Source organism: Silurus aristotelis (genome assembly GCF_946808225.1).
Source record: "Silurus aristotelis genome assembly, chromosome: 15".
In the NCBI taxonomy this organism is placed as follows: domain Eukaryota; kingdom Metazoa; phylum Chordata; class Actinopteri; order Siluriformes; family Siluridae; genus Silurus; species Silurus aristotelis.
Genome location: NC_139588.1, coordinates 18202151 through 18223140, shown reverse-complemented (window position 1 = coordinate 18223140; position 20990 = coordinate 18202151). Strand labels below are relative to the sequence as shown.

The following is a 20990-nucleotide window of genomic DNA, read 5'->3' as shown; positions in this document are numbered from 1 at the left end:
AATGGCTCAGCAAAAATAAAGCCAAAGAGATGCAACTGATTGAGAATTCGTTTTGCCTTTCCTTTATTAATTAGCCTGTATTAAGTAATTATGACAATATTTACATCAGTCATTTTCAGATACTGTAAAAAATGATCAAATAAATCAATGAAAAATAAATAAATAAATATATATATATCAGATGACGTTAAATTGAATATTCCCACTAATGAAAAGAGTTTCATTCTTGCATTGAAGATGTGCTTATCATTTATTGTGATACTTAACTATAATTAAACATGAACTTCTTCCAGTTACAGCTGTTTAGGCTGTGCGTACATGGGTAAATGGTACTGATTGAAGAGTAGGTACTTTAGAAAGCTTTCCTTCACATTGGCCAGCGCTTTTCTTTGTCCACTTGAAACCCCAAGCTGAGAACAAAACAAATGCATCAAATCAGTTTTAGCTTTAAAACTGGTCTTCAACTTTCAAAGACTAAAAAACTTTGACCAAGACTTACATTTAGGATAGTATTTATGGCAACAGAACTATATAAATATTTGTAATAAACTGTAGAGTTTCCCCTTTGATTTAATAATAATACCAGTGTCAATTATCAGTCCACCGCTGACTCAAAAGGTGTTTGTGAAAGTACAATCTGTTTGCTCTAATTGTCTTTTGGTAGCAATGAGGTACATAAAGAACAACTTCTTGAAATCACACACTCACATGAAATATGTTGCTATTTAAATAATATTTACATTTACAGCATTTAGCAGACATCTTTATCAAGAGTGACTTACAATTTTTTTACATTTTTACACCTGAGCAGGTAAGGCTTTAAATCCTTGCTCAGAGCCCAGCAGTAGCAGCTTGGTGGTGCTAGGACTTGCATTCACGACTTTCCGATCTGAGCTATATAACACTATTGAGACGGATTTCTGCTGAGCAAGGACATTATTCATAATCACACACTCCATTGTTAATGATATTTCTCACTCTTTGGTGTTTGTAATAATTTATAATCAAACTCTTGGTGTCTCCCAAATGATGATGGGTTCCCCTTTTTTAATCTGTCTCCTCTCAAGGTTTCCTTCTCGTACCATCTAAGGGAGTTTTTCCTTACCAAAGTTGACCCAGGATTGCTCATCAGGGATAAATAAACAAAGTGAGTTTTGTTCTTCCATTCTTTAATGCTGCTATGAGACTGTCCAAAATAAGATTGAATTTGATTGAGAATCAGCTCATACAGCTCTACATGATGACAAATTCTAAGGTGCTGACGTGAAAGCTGAAGCTTTGGAAGCTGATCGGTTTGAGCACAGTGTACAGATGAGGTAAAGGTTTACACTTAAAACTTAAACGCCAGTAAAGTAATATGCAAGCTATTAAGGGGGAGTTTTTCTTTAAGATGGAAAAATCTTTCACTGAGCTATCTGTCTTTACGCTCTATAGTTCCATCAATATAATATTATTTATAATATATATTATACATTATATGGACAAATGTTTGTATACACCTGACCATAAGATTCATATGTGCTTTTTGAACAGCTAATTTAGTCCCCATTTGCTGTTATAATAACCCCCACTCTTCTAGGATGATGTTCCACTAGATTTTGGAGTTTGCTTGTGGAGATTTGTGTGAAATTCATTCAGCCACAAGGGCATTAGTAAAGTCAGCTACTAATGTAGGCAGTCAGCGTTCACATTAATCCCAAAAGTGTTGAGGTCAGAGCTCTATAGCAGGAGATCTTCCACTCCATCCTATGTACAGCATATCATGTGCACAGACACATTGTCATGCTGGAGCAGGTTTGGGTCTTGTAGTTCAAGTGAAGGGGAAATTTAATGTTACTGCATTCAAAGGCATACAGTTGCGTACCTCCAACTTTGTGGTAACGGTTTGTGGAAGAACCGCATATGGCTGGAAAAAGCAGGTGTCTCAATAAATTTGTCCATATAGTGTATCATAATTCTCAGTGCTTTAAAGGTGATTTTTTCCATTAATTTTATTGACTTCATTGATTTAATTAGAATTTTGCTCACCTCGGCTGTCATGAGCTGCCGAGCGTCCTTCAGGAAATCGGTAAAGCGATCGTGGAATACAGCCATGCACCAACTCTCTCTGAAATAGCTGAAGAACAAGCACAAAAAAAAATAATATCAAGATCTTTGTGCATCTAATAGTGTCTGTGTAACAACATGATCAATCAATTATCGCAACACTCCTGGAGGTGCGACCTCCAGAGTTTTAGTCATGACATTTAGGCCAGCTTCTTTTCAGGCGAGGGAAGGGTCAAGCTTTAATAAGTGGCCAAGCGGCTGATGAGCATGGCTGGCTGGATGATCAGCCTTTGTCTCGTGGCCATGCGGCAAAGTAGATTGGACACCTGCATAAACAGATTAGGGCTGAGAAACAATAGCACTGATGCTCCAGGGTCAGCGGTGTTAAAATATTAGAACAGAGGTCACACTGGCACCACACGGCCGCTCTTCACAGGGACAACAATAATATAATTTTAGACGCTCAGCTCCAAAAAAATTGCATTCGGTCTCTGAACTCCAAAAAAAACCCTTTACTCATATAATTCTAACAATAGCTTACATGAAACTAGATGCAATTTAGTTAAACTGAGCACATATAGACAGTGATCAATGATTCTTAGAAGGAGGTTTACCTTCTAGATAATAAAGTCTATAAATAATCAAAATTAAAAAAGAATTCAGTAAATGTAAGGCAAATATCACACAGGCCTAATTTTAATGTGGGATTAAATAAGAATTCATTTTAGCCATTGCTCTTAATCATATGAAGAAGGTGCATGGATTTCACTACAACTGTACATGTACGTGTGTGCAATGATGTGATAATGATCCTGTGAAGTGTGTGTGTGTGTGTGTGTGTGTGTGTGTGTGTGTGTGTCTGCATATGTATGGAACATATAATGTTTGTAAAATGTGTATATAGTATAGTATAGTATATGTATATAATACCTGTAATGCTTGTAAAGTGTTTGTGTGTGTGTTTGTGTGTGTGTATGTGTGTGTGTGTGTGTGTGTGTGGGTATGTTTGTAGTATGTACCCGTAACGCTGTAATGTAATGTTAAGTGTGTATTGAACTCATGATGTTGGTGAAGTGTGTGTGTGTGTGTGTGTGTGTGTGTGTGTGTGTGTGTGTGTGTGTGTGTGTGTGTGTGTGTGTTTGTGTGTGCGTGTGTGTGTGTATAGAACCGCTATTGCTGTAATGTGAAGATTGTATTGAACGTGTGATGCCAGTATGTATCGAACCTGTAGAGATCGTGGATAAGATCTTCTTCGAAGCGTGCATACAGATGGTTAAGCAGCAGCTGGTGTTTGCCAAACAGACAGAGATAGTTGGAGACAGGAACTGGATTCAAGGACAAGCAGGTGATGCTTTCCACTATGCTATGCTGATTGAACTGCAGCCGGAAGTAGTTTCCTGTCTCTACACTCCCTGTCACAATGCTCCGGCCCTGCAGGACACACATAAGAACAAACAGAAGCCAAACTTCATTAAAGCATAAACAAACATTCCCACTCATCTCAATTTTCCCAATTCTATGTACATTCCATGTACAGGATGCCTTTGGATGGTCAGGTGTAAACAAACTTTAGTCCATATAGTGTATAATTATTTTTTTACCAAGAATCAACTTCTCAAACTGGCATTAATGTCACGATAACACAAAATGATAATGTAAGTATTTTAATATAGATGGCTATAGGCTATAAATTCTTTAGGGTACTGATAATATGGAGAATTTACATGTTTTGGAAAAAACTCATGTTGCATAGATCTTGAAAAGCACAAATCTTAAGTGTGAAATGGGCAGTGCTCAATATGCTGAAAAATTTTGTAAAAAGATAACTGCAAATGATAATTATAACTGTAAATTCAGCTTGTTCTTTCTGATACAGTATGATCTCTTAATGAATGCATCATAGATACAAGATGAAGGATGAGGAAAATTTCCCTGTTAAAACATACCCGTGTGCTACTAACTGGTGGAGATGTGTCGGTGTAGCCTGATGGTTTGGCAACATGTAGATAATGGTATCCACCTGGTAGCTTTCCACCTATAAATTCGAAGGACAATGACAGAAGCTGAATCATATTTCATTTATTGACACGTTTTAAAGTTCTATGACAGCTTCTCAGGCATGCATGGACTTATGTCTTCAGTATGTTTTTTCTCTTCAATTTGAGTCCACTTTGTGCATCTGAGAATGGTTCCACACTAACAGCCTAAAGATCCATGAAGCTGCTGGAGAAGCAACTGAAGAACTATGAGGATGTATTTGGATCGTAATTATATATGAACAGTCTGCTACAATGGCTTTAGACTTCAGTTTGTATGAACAGTTTTGCATTTCAGCACCTATCACTGAACAGCACATCTTAACAATTATGAAACTGTATACGGAACCGCATTCGGTGATACCAATAGATTAGGATGGGTTCCCTTTTCAGTCTGGATCCTTTTAAGGTTTTTTTTCCTTAACCCATCTCACAGAGTTTTTCCTTGTTTTTCCACTGTCAGCACTGGCTTGCTCATTACGGATTAACTTATAGGCACTGACATATAAATTCTTATTTTATAACATATTAATCTCTGTAAAGATGCATTGGGACAATGTCCATTATTAAAAGAGCGCCACAATAAAACTGAATTGAAATCAGATCATGTATATTGTGTCATTGGTTAATTAGGAGGAATTGTTGGAAGTCATAAAATGCTATGGTTTAAAAGGTAATCATATTCTTTGAGATGGATTAGAAAATAATCAACTGCAACGTTTTTTTTTTACATTTTGTGTCAGGCCACATGTGTTTCGATAACATCACATGGTGGTGATACAAATGTATTAACATGTAGGACATCAATAGTAGTTAAAAATGAATACATGAAGTACATTCAAATGAAGAAATTTCATAAATAAATGTACCCTAGATCATATTAAAATAATTCACGGATTCAATGCCAGGCCATGTTTATGTTCACCACACTAAACACGTGGCCTCTTGCTGTAAATTAAATTTGATACGTTTAGCAACCCAGCCTGAATAACTCAAGGTAACTACACCTATTGATGCAAGGCAAATGCAAGTGCTTTCTTTGTCAGTAATCCTTTCAGAATGACCTCGTTTGCTGCCGGACTTAGCAAACACACCACAGGACAATGCAGCTGAACTCTGTAAAGACATGAACGGCTGAATATCTCTCAGATTCCACCACAGGGAGGAGGAGAAAAGAAACAAATAGACAGTGAGTCCACTTGTTTACGCTCGGGCTGAGAGTATATTGGTACAGCTTTGAAATGGAGACTAAACAATGTCTGGCTTTGGTAAACTGAATTAAAATAAATATTCTGCTTATGAACATCCTTATTTGCATCCTGGATAGATGATTACAATTTTAGTGTTGTGATGAGAAATTTTACATAGAAGTGGGCAATACAGCATCTGTACAAAACAAGCTAATATGCATGTAGTGTCTGGCCCTACGTAGAGAAAATCATGAGGTGACTTGGCTAGCCAGTTTTGTTTGTAAATGTTAACTAACTATGTTAGCTTGCTAGTATTAACACACTGTTTATGTTTAATGGATTAAGTCAGGGGAAAAAGGGTATTAAGTAAGAGCCAAAACCCTTTGCAGCATGCTGTTTTAAGAAAACAATTAACAGTAAAGTGGTGTGATGTGGCTCAAGTTACTGTTGTTACAGAGAATTTTATTACTTTTCTGTAGATTGTTCTACAGTATGTTCACACTCAATTTATTTTACATTTCCAAAATGCATTATACTAGTTCCTAAAGGGACTTACCTGTAATCTTAGGCTGTCTGTAGATGGGTGGTATACCATCAGCGTTTGGTGCAGGTTTAGATTTTGGCCCCAGTGTTGGGTCAAATAAGTTTAGGAGCATGGCTGCCAGTGCCTGACCCACCTCCTTGGAGTTAAAGTAAAAATGGGACCACTGATCAGCATAGTAGCGACGAGATAACTTTGTTAAAGGTCCAGCAGCATGGATGTTGCTGTCATTTGTGTGGTAGTTGGAGTCAATAACCAGACGGCCATCAAACACCACACTAGCATTGTTTATGGCATTGAAGCAGTCATAGTCCACGTGTTTTTTGGAGAAGTTAAAGAAAACCTTAAAAGATAAAGTTTTTATATTAGAAACATTAAAGAGGGAAAATTACAATCTTCAATATATGCTGCTTCTACCCTCTTCTACATTCATGAGCTATAGTAACCGAATAATGGCTAGTGTCAGTGTGATTAATATCGAGAACTGTATGCCAATTTGTCCTGTCTGTTACTTTGTAGGTGTTAAGATTTCTGTGAAAGATATTGAGTTGAACCTCTCTGTCCACATTTTCAATCCCTAGAGATTTTTAATTGAAGTGAAATGCATGTTTATCTTTGAGTTTCTTTTACTCTAGAAAACTCTGGCATATCTCTGAGGGATGTGAACTACACCCAGATGATTTACATATTCTGAATGATGTATTAAAAAAACTTTTCCTGTGTTAATACTGACACGACTACAGAACAACCCAACCACAGACAGACAGACAGACAGACAGACAGACAGACAGACAGACAGACAGACAGACAGACAGACAGACAGACAGACAGATAGATAGATAGATAGATAGATAGATAGATAGATAGATAGATAGATAGATAGAAAAATAAAAGAGAAAACCCATTACTCACATCACATTCCAGTCTAAAAGGTGTGCCATCTGTGGAAAATGAGACAGATGTGAGTGGCTCGTGGTGTTGTCCATCATTAATCTGAGCCAGGAAGCATTTGTGATGGACATGAATGTTCTGATCAAAAAGAGCCTTCATCACTGCCTGATACACAATGAGGTTCTGGAAACAGGATGGGGACCCATCTGCAGCCTGGTGGACCACATGGATTCGGGACCCAGATACACCCATTTGCAGCAGTGTCTCCACACAGGTGTAGACATCTATAGTATCCCCATAAACCACAGCGTTACCTGCAGAATGAGAATATACAAAGTTAACAATTTCTTTATAATGATTCAACAGCATCAGTAAAAAATATACCACAATTAGTAATTGTTTATTACTATCTGAATCTACTTCTTAGCAAATAAATAAACTTCAAATAAATATTATATGGTTTAGATATTTTCAACAGGAAAAAAACATAGGTTTGATTAACTTTTTTTCTCTCTGCATTTTCCCTTTCCCTTCCCTTTCAACAATTCCAGTTCTACCCTATAATACAGCAGCTACAAAAAGGACAGGCAATTAGAGGACAGACACATGCTTCATACAAGACATAAAGCCAGCCAACCGTTCCAGATGATAAGATGAATGGTTTTCTGAATGCACTATTAGGGATCCTTCAAACTGGTTTAATTATCAGCTAAATAAAAGTTTATAAGTTATGGTTAAGCATCTGTTAAAATAAGCACAACTCTCTACTGGATTATACTGCAGAGTGGACTTTGGACCATAAGGTAGTGGAATCACTGTCCAGGGTGCTGAAACAGTCTTGCGGTAGTGGTGTAACATTCAAGCAATTTATATTGATGTAAAGATTAAAAAGACAAAGACTGAAATTAAAAAATAATCATGAATAGATTCAGGTTGATGATAACTGATAATAAAGTAATAATATTTGTTTATTTATAAATTATTATTTATTATGTAAAAAAAATTATAAAAGTTTTAAATCTGGCATATAAAATAATTATTTGTAAGTTAAACGTATGTAAATCAGGTTAACATTTTTAACCAGACCTCCACTGTGTCATCATCATTCACAAATTAACACAATAAGCCTGGATCAGATTGTAATTAAAGTCGATAAGAATTTGATCAGAGGAGATTCACTACATTATCACTACATTATCACTTCCTATTGTAGAATCACAGGTTTTGATAATTTGTTTGCATTAAGACTTAGAAAAGCTGATTGTGTTTTGTTTGGAAGTGGCCTGGGCAAAATATGACGTGTGAATGCAGGAAAGCACCTTGTTAAAATAATATACATAACATCTTTTTGTATACAGTATATTTATACTGTATATCTTATGAACTATAGCCCAATTCTTTGACTAGAATATAACACACCCACTAATGGACCCAAGAAAGGTCTATTGTTTTTTCCCACTATTGAATCACTTACATTAAACCCATTCTATTTCTCTGGGATGAAATTAAACCACTACATGTACATAACAAGTAATTGGAACAAATAATTTCAAGGCCATGTCCATCAGCACAAATGCAAATTTTCATCATGCCAAAGCTGATATCGTATGCATTTGGACGGCACAATTTGCACTCACTCATAATTGTGCTACTTCCCAGATTATTAGAGGAGCCTGTAATTAGTAAATATAATAGGCCTAATCAGACACTGTTTGTATCACTGGCTCTCTCCTCGCTCCCTTCAGAGAGCAAGATTAATTCTAAAGCCCTCCTGATATTAATATCATCCCCTAAATAGATGAAGGAGACCGACTCGCATCTGACAGATGAAAGATTTCACTCTGACTAATTAGCTCATCATTACAAGCTGGCAGTTGGAAGAGGAGTCCATGTAGGTGTAATAAAGCTTATGGAAAATTAGAGACACAACTCGCTTTGTCTTTTAATGAACTTGAATCATCTTCATCGACACAGGGCTTAGAGTATATTTTCAGAATGAAAAAACTCATTGACACACACACATAAGGTCTGTAGATTAGATCCACAGACTCTACACTAACCTTTCTGCTTGACAAAGTTCTCCATAAGCCAGTAGTAGGCCTGAGTGCATTTCTGCTGGTCATTCAGAGTGAAAAGGTTGGAGGGAATGTGACTAGTGTATCTGAATTCATGTTGCTCTGGCACTGAGCTGGTCAAGGACCATGTACTGATTTCTACTCCAGTAGGACAAACCATCTGAGAAAAATATACAGAATTCCACAATTATTTGTATGAGAAATTTGTGTAATATGAACCTAATTGTGGTTTTATACAGTTCAGGTATTACTAATCCAAATCAAACTACCAATCACTGATTTAAGTTGAATTATACTTATTATTTATTTTCCTAAACTGCTGTTTAAGTAGTAGTTCTAACATTAACAGAAGGATAGGGTTTATACAGTATTAAACCACTAATGTGTAAATCCTAAACATCTCATTCAAGCAAATTTGTTGATTGCGGTTTTATCTCCGAATAACTTGACAAAATCTGTCATTTGTCTTAATTAGAATAGTAATTATTTGTCTCTCTCACCTCGTATTGCTGACCAGTGCAGAGGATGAGTTGATCGTAATGAATGTAGTGATGTCCGTTTACTTGTACACGTTTTGCTCTCCTGTCTATGGCTGTCATCTTTCCCATCACCACATTGACCCAGGAGCGAAGTGAGAGCTGACCGTGATCCCGCTCGGTGTAGCAATGACTGCACAGAAGGTGAAAGTGAGCCTTGCAAAGAGTCTGCCTATTTATGTATAGACAGTCTGATTTATAAGTCAGGCAAACAAGGTGAAACTATAATCACATCCAAAAGCACAGGTTAAAAAACACAAAATGGCAGGAATGCAAAGGTCTATTTATAAGGATCAGGGAATCATCAAATGTAGCACTATTGGTAATGTGCAATACAGACTAAACAATTTAGTTTAGGTCTTTGAACATGGCCAACTGATGACTGTCCCTTGTGGCCTTAAAATGAGACACAATCTTTCTTGATTGTCTATGCTGCAGGTCTAAACATCATATCTCTACCTGCCTATGCAAGACTTGCATTTAGCTCTAACAAAATTATTACATTCTAAAATAAGATAATATAAATCTCATCCCAGATATTTTTGATAAATGTCATATGTAATTCTGATCTTGCTTACCTTGTAGATAGAAAGCTGATGTTTTCAGTACTGTGGTGTTCAGGAAAGCCAAGAGGTGAGATGAGAGTCAGGTTGTTGAACTGAAGGTGCGGGCTGCAAACAGGAATAGGAATAGACTTTCTAAACATTTTCAGGAAAAACATTCAAGCTGCTAATACCTAGATAAATGTGTGACAATGCCTTCTGTGTAAATGTTCATAAATTTGCATCAGACATATATAATTATCATAATCTCATTTATTCATCTACAATAAGTACATTAATCTTCACAGCATCACTGTATAAAGTGGTAATACACCCTGGATGGGACACCACCTCTGGAAAATATATTCCAGGATGAACATAGAAAACCCAGAGGAAGCACTCAAGGATACAAGCAGAATATGCTAAATAAAAAAAAGAAATAAAAAAAGCAGCCTAGAAGCTGGGGGGTCGATGCTAAGCTGTTAATGAATTGTTCAATGCTTCATGATATTGCCCCTTATAAGGATTTGTAAACTTAATTTTCAGGAGTATTACTAAAGTACAACTAAACTAGTAAACTTTGGGAAGTGGGGACAATTGTAGCATTGTATTAAATTTGAAATTTTATTTAAAAAATAAAAAATACCACTGAATTTCCGAAGCCAAGGATAACATTATTCAACTTCACTTCATATTTCTAGATAGCATAGCAGTGTAGAAAGTCACACTGTATCTTAAACCAGTAAGTCTGGTAAGTAAACCAGTAAGTCACTAAAAAACTGAATGTTGTTTCACAGGAATATTTGTGAATATTGTAATTTGTAATTTGAGATTATTACTATTAATTTACAATGTATAAAGAGACTATTAGTTAGAGTTCAGATTAGTTAGAAAAAAGCTTACAGTCACAGGTTAGCTAGTTACTAGTCATATTAGAAGGTACTTAAAATAACACAGAAATGTGAAAAAAGAGAGAAAATTCTTACTTTTAAAAATGACATTTTCAGTTTCAAACCATTTAGACCTATTTTGCACATCTTCCTGATTATTAAATTTAATTAAAATGAATCTGTTTTGAATTCCTTTAACAATTCTGATCCCGGCTTGTAATTTGCAAAATTTGACAGTAATTTACTGTAAACTCTAAAGGGAAATGATCACATGTGCTGTCTTTTAGGTTTATTGAGATAACATTAATTATACTTAATCAGTGATTTACTAACAGCCTAACAAAATAATCTATTGAATATGTGACCTGTAATGTAAAGCATTACCTTTATAACTTTTGTTTGCGTTTTCAAACCAGCACAGCTCTATTTTTGTGTCTAAAATACCATCTGTTTTCACTATGAAAGAATAAAAAGGAAGGCCTGACCCTGCGCTGGGCTTTGTTCAGTATAATGCTTTCATATAGATGCCTCCTAAATGAAGATGTATTTGTAAAGTGGATTTTTCCCATTTACGATAATCAGCCTTTTTTTTCCCTGCAAGAAGAATGCCACTGAAAGCAGGGACATGAGCGTGAGGACAGCAGTGATAACCGCACACCATTAGAGGTGGAACAAAAGGCTGTGGGGTGTGTGGGGTTATTCTGTGAATGCAGGAGTGGCAGATGCAGTCCACTACTGACATCCCTCTATTTCGCCTGCTGCATTGGCATACATTAAAACGCTTTCTTTACCAAGCATCACGGTAAAAGCCCTTCCTTTGTTTTCTCTCTCTTTTTTACCCTCCGCTGCGTGTTTAGTCCCCCTCCCTGAGGCCGCGTTTACCCTCAGGAGTGTAAAAAGGTCCCTTGTCATGTAAATGGGTTGTTGTGTGTGTCTGTGTGTCTGTGTGTGTGTGCAAGAGTGACATTATCGCAGCGTGTGTGCAGCTCTGCAGCCCTGGAGATCGTCAGTACTGATCTGAAGCACAAAAACTGGACGCAGGAACACACTGCTCTCAGACCTCTGCTCTGGATTAGAGGCTTTCTAAACGATTGAGACAGACAAGAAGACAAGCCACCAGTACTGTAGTGTTATTTGATGTATGGTGGGGCAACGTCCATCAAAACATACAGTTGTGTCTGGCAATACATCATGCCACTAAGATGTCTGATCACGTTTATTATTAAGTTTTGTACTCTGTGCTTCAAAGTCAAACCAAACCCAAACAGTTCTGTTTAGTGTCCAGTAGTAGCCATGTTTTCTGTTTCCTTCAGAAGAATAAAACCACTCTCCCAAACACACACACACGGACACACAATTATGTCTGATCATTGTAAAACAGAAAATGAACACTTTTTTGTATAAAGGACCTTTTTTGCCTGCACTAGTTAGTGGAACTCTTGGCACCACTACACAAAAGCAGCACTTTTCTCCACTTTCCTGCAGACTAGGTCTAAAGACACCTGACTGGCTTAGACCAACAGTATTTAACTAAAGTCCCTAAGGAACCAGTTACACAAACTGAATAACATCAAGTTACTTTTATTGCTGAGCAGCAATTAAAAGTGCTGTGAACAGATGATACATATGTTTTGGATTGTCCATTCACTTTTGGTTAATATTGTAGTAGTCTAGGGACTACGTTACCCAACAGTGTAATTCCTTTTTTGTCACATTCTACTGATAACCCACACCTGTTCCAGTGTCAACTACTAGAGCCCTTTACTCTTCATAACACTTATAGTCTCATGTTTGTCTTCCATGGTTGTTGTTATTTTTGCTTTCTATGGCTTTCTGATGGTATCTCCGTCCTTTGTATTCATTTGCATGTATTTTGTTTGTACGTTTGTGCTTTATCAAATTCTCTATTTTCCTTATTATTGTGGTATTTTAAAGCATTGTTTTCATTGTTTGCTTTTTTATACACTAAACAATGATATTGTTTTACTAATCAGATCAGATCAGAGAAGGTATAGTAAACATAATCTGTGAATCTTCATGTAAATAGTTTACATAAATGTACAAATTGTTCATATGCTCCAGAAACTACAGTTGTTCATATTTCTAACAAGCTTAAAAACCTTTTTTGATTGCTTCCACTATATCATATTTTTATAGCACAGGTTGAGTCGTGAAAGCATGTTGCTGTGTCTGTTTCCAAGACATGCTCCTTAATCATTTATGCACAAGATCCTAATTACCTTAAGGAATTACTAATAGTCAAGGGCAAAATGAAAAAAAAAAGAATAGAATTAAAGCTGCATATTTGCCCACAGTGTACAGAAAAGACTACATAAACTATCATTTTCTCTTGATTTCCTTTTATGTCCTGCATATTTTATTCTATTCTACATGCCTGACACTGTATAATTTCACTAAACATTTCACTGTCGGTTTACACTCAATTTACTAGTTTCTTTCTTTTGTGTTCACTTGTTTCTAGGTAAAAAATTAACTGGAACTAGAACAGTAGAGAAACCACTTATTTGGTAATATACCAGCTGTGCCTAGCAGCCACAGGCTACATGTAATCTAGATTATATAATTAAATCCATGTATTTGTAATCTGAGAAGGACAAATTGAAAAGCATTTAATCAGATTAGCTGCTTATAGATTACATTTTTGATGTGAGTGAATCCTATTTTATTAATATGTAATTTACAGAGTGCAGCATTAACTGCTCAGTGAATCAGATTACTTAGTATTCTCTGTTACTCATATCTTAATCTTATTTGTGAGTCTCTGTGATTTTTACTAGGTCAGGGTTCATCTTTCATCACAGTCGACTGAGGTATCCAATCTTATTTGCAAAGGACCAGTGTGGGTGGTTTCCACTCCAACCAAGTAGGAGTCACATCTGCTTCCACCTGTTTAATCAATTGGTCTTGATTTTAAATGGACTATCGTGTGGCTCCTGCTTGGATAAATAAAGAAATGTCCACATACTCCAGTCCTTTGGGGATAAGAGTAGAGACTCATGCAGTAGACTTACTCCTCCCAGCAAACTGTTAAATGCTACATGCTGATAGGCTTGTTAGGAAATGTAGGGATGTAGTCAAGACACTGTCAAATCCAAGTCATGTCAAAGGTCAGCTGAGATTAAAACAAGAGTGCTCCTTAAGGGGGTCAATGACAAGTCAAAATTGAGACCAAATGAAAGTAAGATGGAGTTTCAAGATCAAAATCAAAATCAAAAGCATCAGCCTAGCAATTAATTACTTAAATTGTTGTCATTCATGTATTGAGCCAGCGATTAGATAAAGGTGCTTCATACTTGTCACATGTACACACATATCCCAGCAGTGTTAGGAAGCTGGGGTCAAAGTGCAGGGTCAGCCATGATACAGCGCCCCCAGAGAACAGAGAATTAAAGGCCTTGCTTAAGGGCCCAAGAACAGCATCTTGGCAATAATGACACTAAAACTCCTGACTTTCCGATCAGAAACCCAGAACATTGACCATTGACCTACCAGTTTTTGTGTAGTAAACTGTTTTTTAAAAATTCAAAACAACAAAAACTTGTTTAAGATCATGTTTAGCCCAATCAATGCCAAAGACAAGTCCAAGAACAAATGCCAATAGTAAGTTTAGGTCAATACAGTCTTCACTTGAGTCTTGAGAACTTTACAATATTGTCTTAAACCTAAACAAATAATAGATACAATTAAACTATCACTAATAAAGAGAAATGAAAGCCATGTTTTAGATGAAACTGTACAGACCCCCCCCCCCCCCCATTTTTTGTAGGTTACAAAATAAATCCATGTTTTATAAAAAAAAAAAAAAAATGTACAAAATATAATAAAGGGTCCTGGGTTTGACCCTGACCATGTAATTTACAGGTCTGGGTGGGTTTCCTTGAAGTGTCCAAAAACATTTCGACAACTTTCTCCAGGTGGAAATGGGTGTATGAATATTTGTTATTTAGTGCACTGAAATAAAAGGTTGCACATTATGTGGTGTATTCCCCATTGTGCCCAATTTGAGTCTGAATCCAATACAGGTAGTGGAAGGTATGGAGTATAAAAAAAAAATTCACCTTGATTTTTAAAAATGACTAAAGTGTCTGAAAACCTTAATTAATACTGAGCAGTTTTATTATTATAATTATTGTTATTATTGCATCTAATTAATGTGTTATTTTATCTTCAATGGAAAAAAAAAACACCAAAAGTTCCAAAAATGAGCAATGGCTTTGCTGTGATAATCTCCGTTCTGGCTGTAAAGCTGAAGGGCAGAGGCATTACAGTTACCGCTCCTCAGCACAATGCCATCCTGTGGCTTTTTTCCATCTTATCAGTGACACACAGGCCACTACTGTGGCCGAGCTCAGACCTCCAGGGCTCAGAAGACAAGCAGGGAAACCCATGAATCTTTATCTGTCCCTGCTGCTACTGCTCATGACCCCTTTGTAGTGACTGATGGAGAGGAGGGGACAAGGGGAGAGCGTGGGGGATGGAGCTTTGGGTTTAGGAGATAAGAGCGCAGGCTGCCCCGTCGCTTACTCGCTCCGAGCCGCCATCACTTTTAGTGGACACTAACTGCCTCATTAGTCAAGTCATTAGTGACAGCAAACACCGATCGCCTGACAGGAGAACAGTAGAGAGGCTAATTAAAGGGCTAGCGCCTGTGCGAAAGCTGCCAACCTCAAGCAGCTGCATGCCCACTGAGCCGGCCAATGCCGCAAGAGTTAACGTAGACCCACACACACTCACACATAGAAAAACAGAGACACATACACATTCAATCTGACCTCTGGTTGCCAGGTAGTTATCTGCTTTTGGGGATATGATAACATCTATAAAATGCACCTTTTGTTTGGCTGAACGTTGTGTGCAAACACGAAGCATTTATATGAGTCTGCTATAAAAATTTCCCTAGATTGGAATCTTCCAATAAGTACACAATAAACAGCATACATTATCAGTGCTGTGCAATATGAACAGTCAAAGAAAAAAAATGAATCACAGGCTTGAAGCGTACAATCACAGGCTTTGAAGTACAAATACAACTCAATCGCGGTGCATGACAGAGGCACTAATTGCCTTGGTGAAAAAGCCACGTTGAGATGAGTTTTAGCGTATAAGCCTCGAAGCTAATATTTCAGGCAATCAATGTCTGTCCCAAATCCCTGGAGTCACTTCCACTAATTATAATCACCCCAAAGATGACATGCTATGCTGTTTTCTCTCCTCTCGCAAAACAAAAACCTTGCTGTTAGTCTTTCTGATGAAAATAATGAATGCTCTTGAGGGCTTTAGCATTATTTGTTGCTTTTGATTGAAGTGGGACGTCTGCTTAAAGTGACAGTTTAGCCAAAAGCACAAATAGTAAAAAGCCTGATTTAAATGTATGATGTATATCTGACACCTAGAGTGATAACGTTAGCGTTGCTAACATGTACAGGTTTAGCAGCATGCAATGCAGACTTTGCTTAAAGCACCTTATTTGAGCTGTTCACCATGTCAAGCAGACCTGGTAACATTTTATGTTTAAAAAAGCAAACCATTTCAAATAATTACTCTTTCAGAAACCTGAAAAGGTTACAAATCTCTGTATAGTTTTGTTGTGTCTTTTAAGATATTCTAAATGGTTTAGATTTAGGAGCTTTGCATGATGTGAAACCTACAACTATATACTAATCTGAAAAGCCCCAACTATCAAATATGCTTGGTCTGATTCACTATGTATTATCCTTACCAGAATACAAGAGCTTCCAAAAAGGCCAAACCAGTGTCTGAAGCTCCTACCACAACAATCCTGGCATTGATGTTAATTTTGGACTCCATCGTTAGCTTCCGGTTAATGTGATTCAGTGCGTAAGGGACCTAGGAAAGACAAACAAGGGGAGAAAAAATGAGTCTACATGTGTGACAGCTCTATTAAGGCACATATGCATAACAAGGCTGGCAAAATTGCTGCGAAGGACCATCTTTCACTTAACCGACAAACTCCAGCTAACGGAAATTACTGCATTCTTAAAAGCCATACTGATTACCTGCACACATTTTGTAAGAGTCTCCCAGTCCCTAATGATAATAGTCTAATGGAATGAACCGGCCCATACTGTGCATTTTACAAAGCACTTTCATGCCAAAAAAAGAGAAAGAAGCTGTCAAATGTAATATATTGTAATGTTTTAAAGGTCCACACGGTAATAAAAATGGAGCAAAAACTGTTCAGCGTTTCCTGATGTACTCGCTTCTCACGCTTTCTGCTTTTCTTGTAACATTTGTAAAGGTTTAACATGTAGAGTATGCACGTGGCATTTGAATCCGTTCAAAACCATCAAATCCTCCCAATCATTTCCATCCCTTATCTCTAATTGGTCCTTAAGAAAGGATAATTTGGTGGAGGGCTCCTGCAGTACACCTTGTCTGATTGAGCAAGGGTGCAGAGAAAAGCGAGAAGAGAACTAAAAGAGGCAACGCAATTTATCATCACAACATAAGGCAACGTAACTGATTGTGCACTCGTCAGTATTTGACCCTCTTATTCCTGAGAAAAATCCCCTAATCAATGGCTGGGTTTCGAGGGCTTTTAGAATGGCCTAATTGAAGTTACTTGTGGAGCCTAAAAGCCTGAAAGAGAACTGAAAAAAAAAAAAACCCACAAGGTTAGTTTTGCTTTAGAGACAACTTCCTTATCATCTGCTAGAAATCTGAAGGTTGCAGACAGACTCATTGTCCACGTTATATACAGTACATCAATATATTTTCTCCTGCAAACATTTCACCTTTGGCATTTTTGTGTTTTTTGTTTATTTATAATTTTTTTTTTTATTGAGAAAATGGTCATTATATTTAGCCTTATATCCAGTAAAGGGCCTGCTATTATATTGTATCATGCTAATAATATTTTCAGGTTGAATACATTGAACCATATGTGTTCATATGTGAACACATACGTACATGTGTAATCTGGGTCATTCACTCACTTTGCTGGGAAAGGTCATGAAAGCCAAACCTATGCAGATCTAGTGCAAATACTCAACCACTGCAGCCTAATAGCACAGCATCTGCGCATAACTGGCTTATTTGAACATATATGTCATTACACAATGAAGAACGGTGCACTGGTTCATTTGCATTATAGCAAAAGTAAAAATACTTGCCTGGAGTAACCTATACCAGTGTTAAAAGGAAGCCCACCCCAACTAAAGAACTGAAATAAAATGTGCTCTTGAAGTCAATTTACAAGATGGGTGCAAGCAGCTTGTGTGCAAGTAGCTCTTCTTTTTTTGGATAGTAAAAGTTCTGTGAAGTGAAGAAGTTACTTTTAAACTTGCATGTAATACTAAAAACTTTTTCAAAAATGTTTTGTTCAATAAATTTCAAAAAGAATCTCTGAGAAGATCTACGAGAGAAGCAGTCGGTGAAGAAACAACTACTTATAATATCTTTAAAATGGTTAAAACAGTATATGTCATTAGTACATGAAAAAAAAACCTTTATCAATTGAAAATCATTGTGGCATAAAAAAAAAAAAATCTACATGCAGGCCTATAAAAATCATTATCAACCATATCACATCTGTGGTTATGGCTGTAATGCAATAGAAATCTGCCTTTTCTCATTCTTTCAGAATCTACTGTTGGATTATTTACTGCTTACAATTATAATGATTTCGATTTCAAAATCCCTTAAAGGTCATTCATCTGAAGTTAACCCAAATGACATCAAACTGTACGTGTTCTACAGGTACAGTGAGAAGCAGGTGCAGCAGTCTGCCCTTCGTCCCCTCATGGACATGCAGGAGCAGCCTGAGGCATAATGGCAAACCGTAACACGATCTGCTGTTGACAAAGAAAGTGAACAGGTGTTTTAAACCTGATTAATCCGCGTGCGTGCGGGATGCAGGGCTTTACCGAACGCTAAGCCAGCAGGCGTGCTCTTATCTCGGCCGCTGCCTGGACACCACGGTTGCTGCGCTACCAAATGGAGCTTTCTAATGGAGATAGAGTGTGGAAGAGCAGCGGCAGCTTGTTTGGAGCTGCTAATGCACCGTGCCATTGCACACACACACACAAACATACAAGCAGGGAGATCACACCTGGTCATAACCTGTCTCTGAGCTCTTATATAACTGTACTTTGGAATTTATGCACATGTTGGAAAAACTGCCCTCTATAAAAACATTTCGTTCCAAAAAAAACAAAAAAGAAACAGAGAACATTCTCGCTAATGTGCCATTCCACCTGAGAACTGCAGAGTAAAACCAAACTCAGCTGATGGCTACAAACTTTTTTTCTTGCTAGCAACTCTAGTCCTGTAACTCATGCATAACTAAACAAGACAAACTTGTCCTGACTGATGGACACACCCATTAAAAAGCAGCTTTTTGACATAAAAAATAAAATAATTACCAAGATAATGACCAAAGATAATGACAATAGTTTTTTTTACTCTAAAATGTCTAATAATTAAGTTCAAATCAATCGTATATTTAGGGAGAAAAGGAAAATTAAAAACTACTAGTGTTAATATGTACACCCTAAACTAATGTTAGCGACATAAACATTTTATTACATCACTCAGTTCTTTTTGGCACATCATACAACAAATTTTAAAACATGGTTAAGGGTGCTTAAGCTTGAATGTAAATAAAAAAGGCTTGTGTTCTGCCACACTGCCCCACAGAACAGTCATGTGAGAATATGAGAGATTGCGGTCTCATGCAGAGAATAATCAGTACTTATCAAATATTCCTGCAGACCTTTATTGTTGTTGGCCGCCTCCCTTGTAAGTTTTTTTTTCCTCTCCTTTTATAAATTTTGGAGTGATGTCCTGTTTAGGCTGATGTCACTGTAGTGCTCCATTTTCTCTAATTGTTACTGATGGCATTTTATAGTTCCATGGAACATCTAATGTTTTGCTTTTATACCCTTTTTCTAATTGATACAAAAATTTAAATACTATGTTTGCTTTGTAAGCTTTTTGTGTGCAATGGCTTTATAAGTGCAGATTTAACCAAGTGGATGCAGAATTAAAACTAGGCTACTGTAATTGTTCTTATACTTTTTTCAAATTTTTGGAATGTTTTTTCAATTTGTGATGTTGTAATTTTAAATAAAGAGTGAACAATATTCTGACATGATTTATCTTGGTTTTATTTTAACAGGGCTTTGTAGATTTGTTTTTATATCCATTTTATATATATATATATATATATATATATATATATATATATATATATATATATATATATATATATATATATTTATTTATTTATTTATTTACATGTATATATGTGTATTTATATTTTTATATATTTACATGTATATATGTGTATTTATATTTATGTTTTATATATATATATATATATATATATATATATATATATATATATATATATATATATATATATATATATGCATGGCAGATTGCAGTTGGGTCAGGCAGGTAAACATGCGCAGGTGGGGCAACTGATGCAGCATGGATAAGAACACTGCTTTACCTGTTAAACACCAGCAGTAAACATTTACCGCTTCCATCTGTCACTGCAGCCATCTGCTCCATTAACCTGTGCCATTAAATAACCCCTGGCAAAACGGCTTCTTGATTACAGTTATAAGCACGCATGAAACAGTATGAATATTTCATAGCATAATAACTGTACAACAACATTCCTGTTTTTAGTGTTTTTTCAAGTATGACATTACAATTACAGTTTTCAGTAAATTAATAGCTATTGAAATCCCCAAATCCAGGTGTGTAAAGCTTGTTTTGCCATACTTAAAAAGACTCAAGGCTGTAATTGTGGCTAAAAGTGCTTCAACTTAGCACTGAGTAAATGGTCTGAATACTTATGTAGAAATGATATTTCAGTTTTGTAATATATTTATGTGTATCTTATTATAAATAGATTTTTGACTTTTTCTTTTATCATCAAAGCTATGCAATGTACCATATATTAACTATATTATTACAGTTACTAATTACTGTTCATTAACTGCTCACTTTTTTAAATGAAGAAACAAAAAATATCAAATTTAATCTAACTGTAAATTTTTAGTCAGATTATGTCTTAATAATACAAAACACTTGTTTCCACACTTTTCTATATTGTTTATATCTGAATTGAATTGTATTTGTAAAAAAAAGAAAGTAAAAAAACAGAACGCTATAAAACGCTTTATAAATAAATACATTTGTTTAATATCGGAATAGTTTGTTCTTAAATATAAGTCTTTGCTGTAAGTAT

General features: G+C 36.2%; 1 protein-coding gene across 2 annotated transcripts in view; it reads right to left on the bottom strand.

Moving 5' to 3' along the window:
- Positions 1-184: 184 nt before the first annotated feature.
- Positions 185-20990, bottom strand: part of cfap61 (cilia and flagella associated protein 61) — a 38008-nt gene continuing 17202 nt past the window's right edge. For both annotated transcript variants that reach the window (XM_083562451.1, XM_083562452.1), the window contains exons 16-25: positions 16488-16615; positions 9894-9986; positions 9280-9448; positions 8765-8939; positions 6726-7018; positions 5829-6156; positions 3993-4081; positions 3272-3477; positions 2029-2116; positions 185-410 (exon numbers count right to left, since the gene is read on the bottom strand). In XM_083562451.1, the coding sequence (XP_083418577.1) occupies positions 294-410; positions 2029-2116; positions 3272-3477; positions 3993-4081; positions 5829-6156; positions 6726-7018; positions 8765-8939; positions 9280-9448; positions 9894-9986; positions 16488-16615 (1686 nt within the window). In that variant the 3' untranslated portion in view covers positions 185-293. The remainder of the gene's footprint in view (positions 411-2028; positions 2117-3271; positions 3478-3992; positions 4082-5828; positions 6157-6725; positions 7019-8764; positions 8940-9279; positions 9449-9893; positions 9987-16487; positions 16616-20990) is intronic.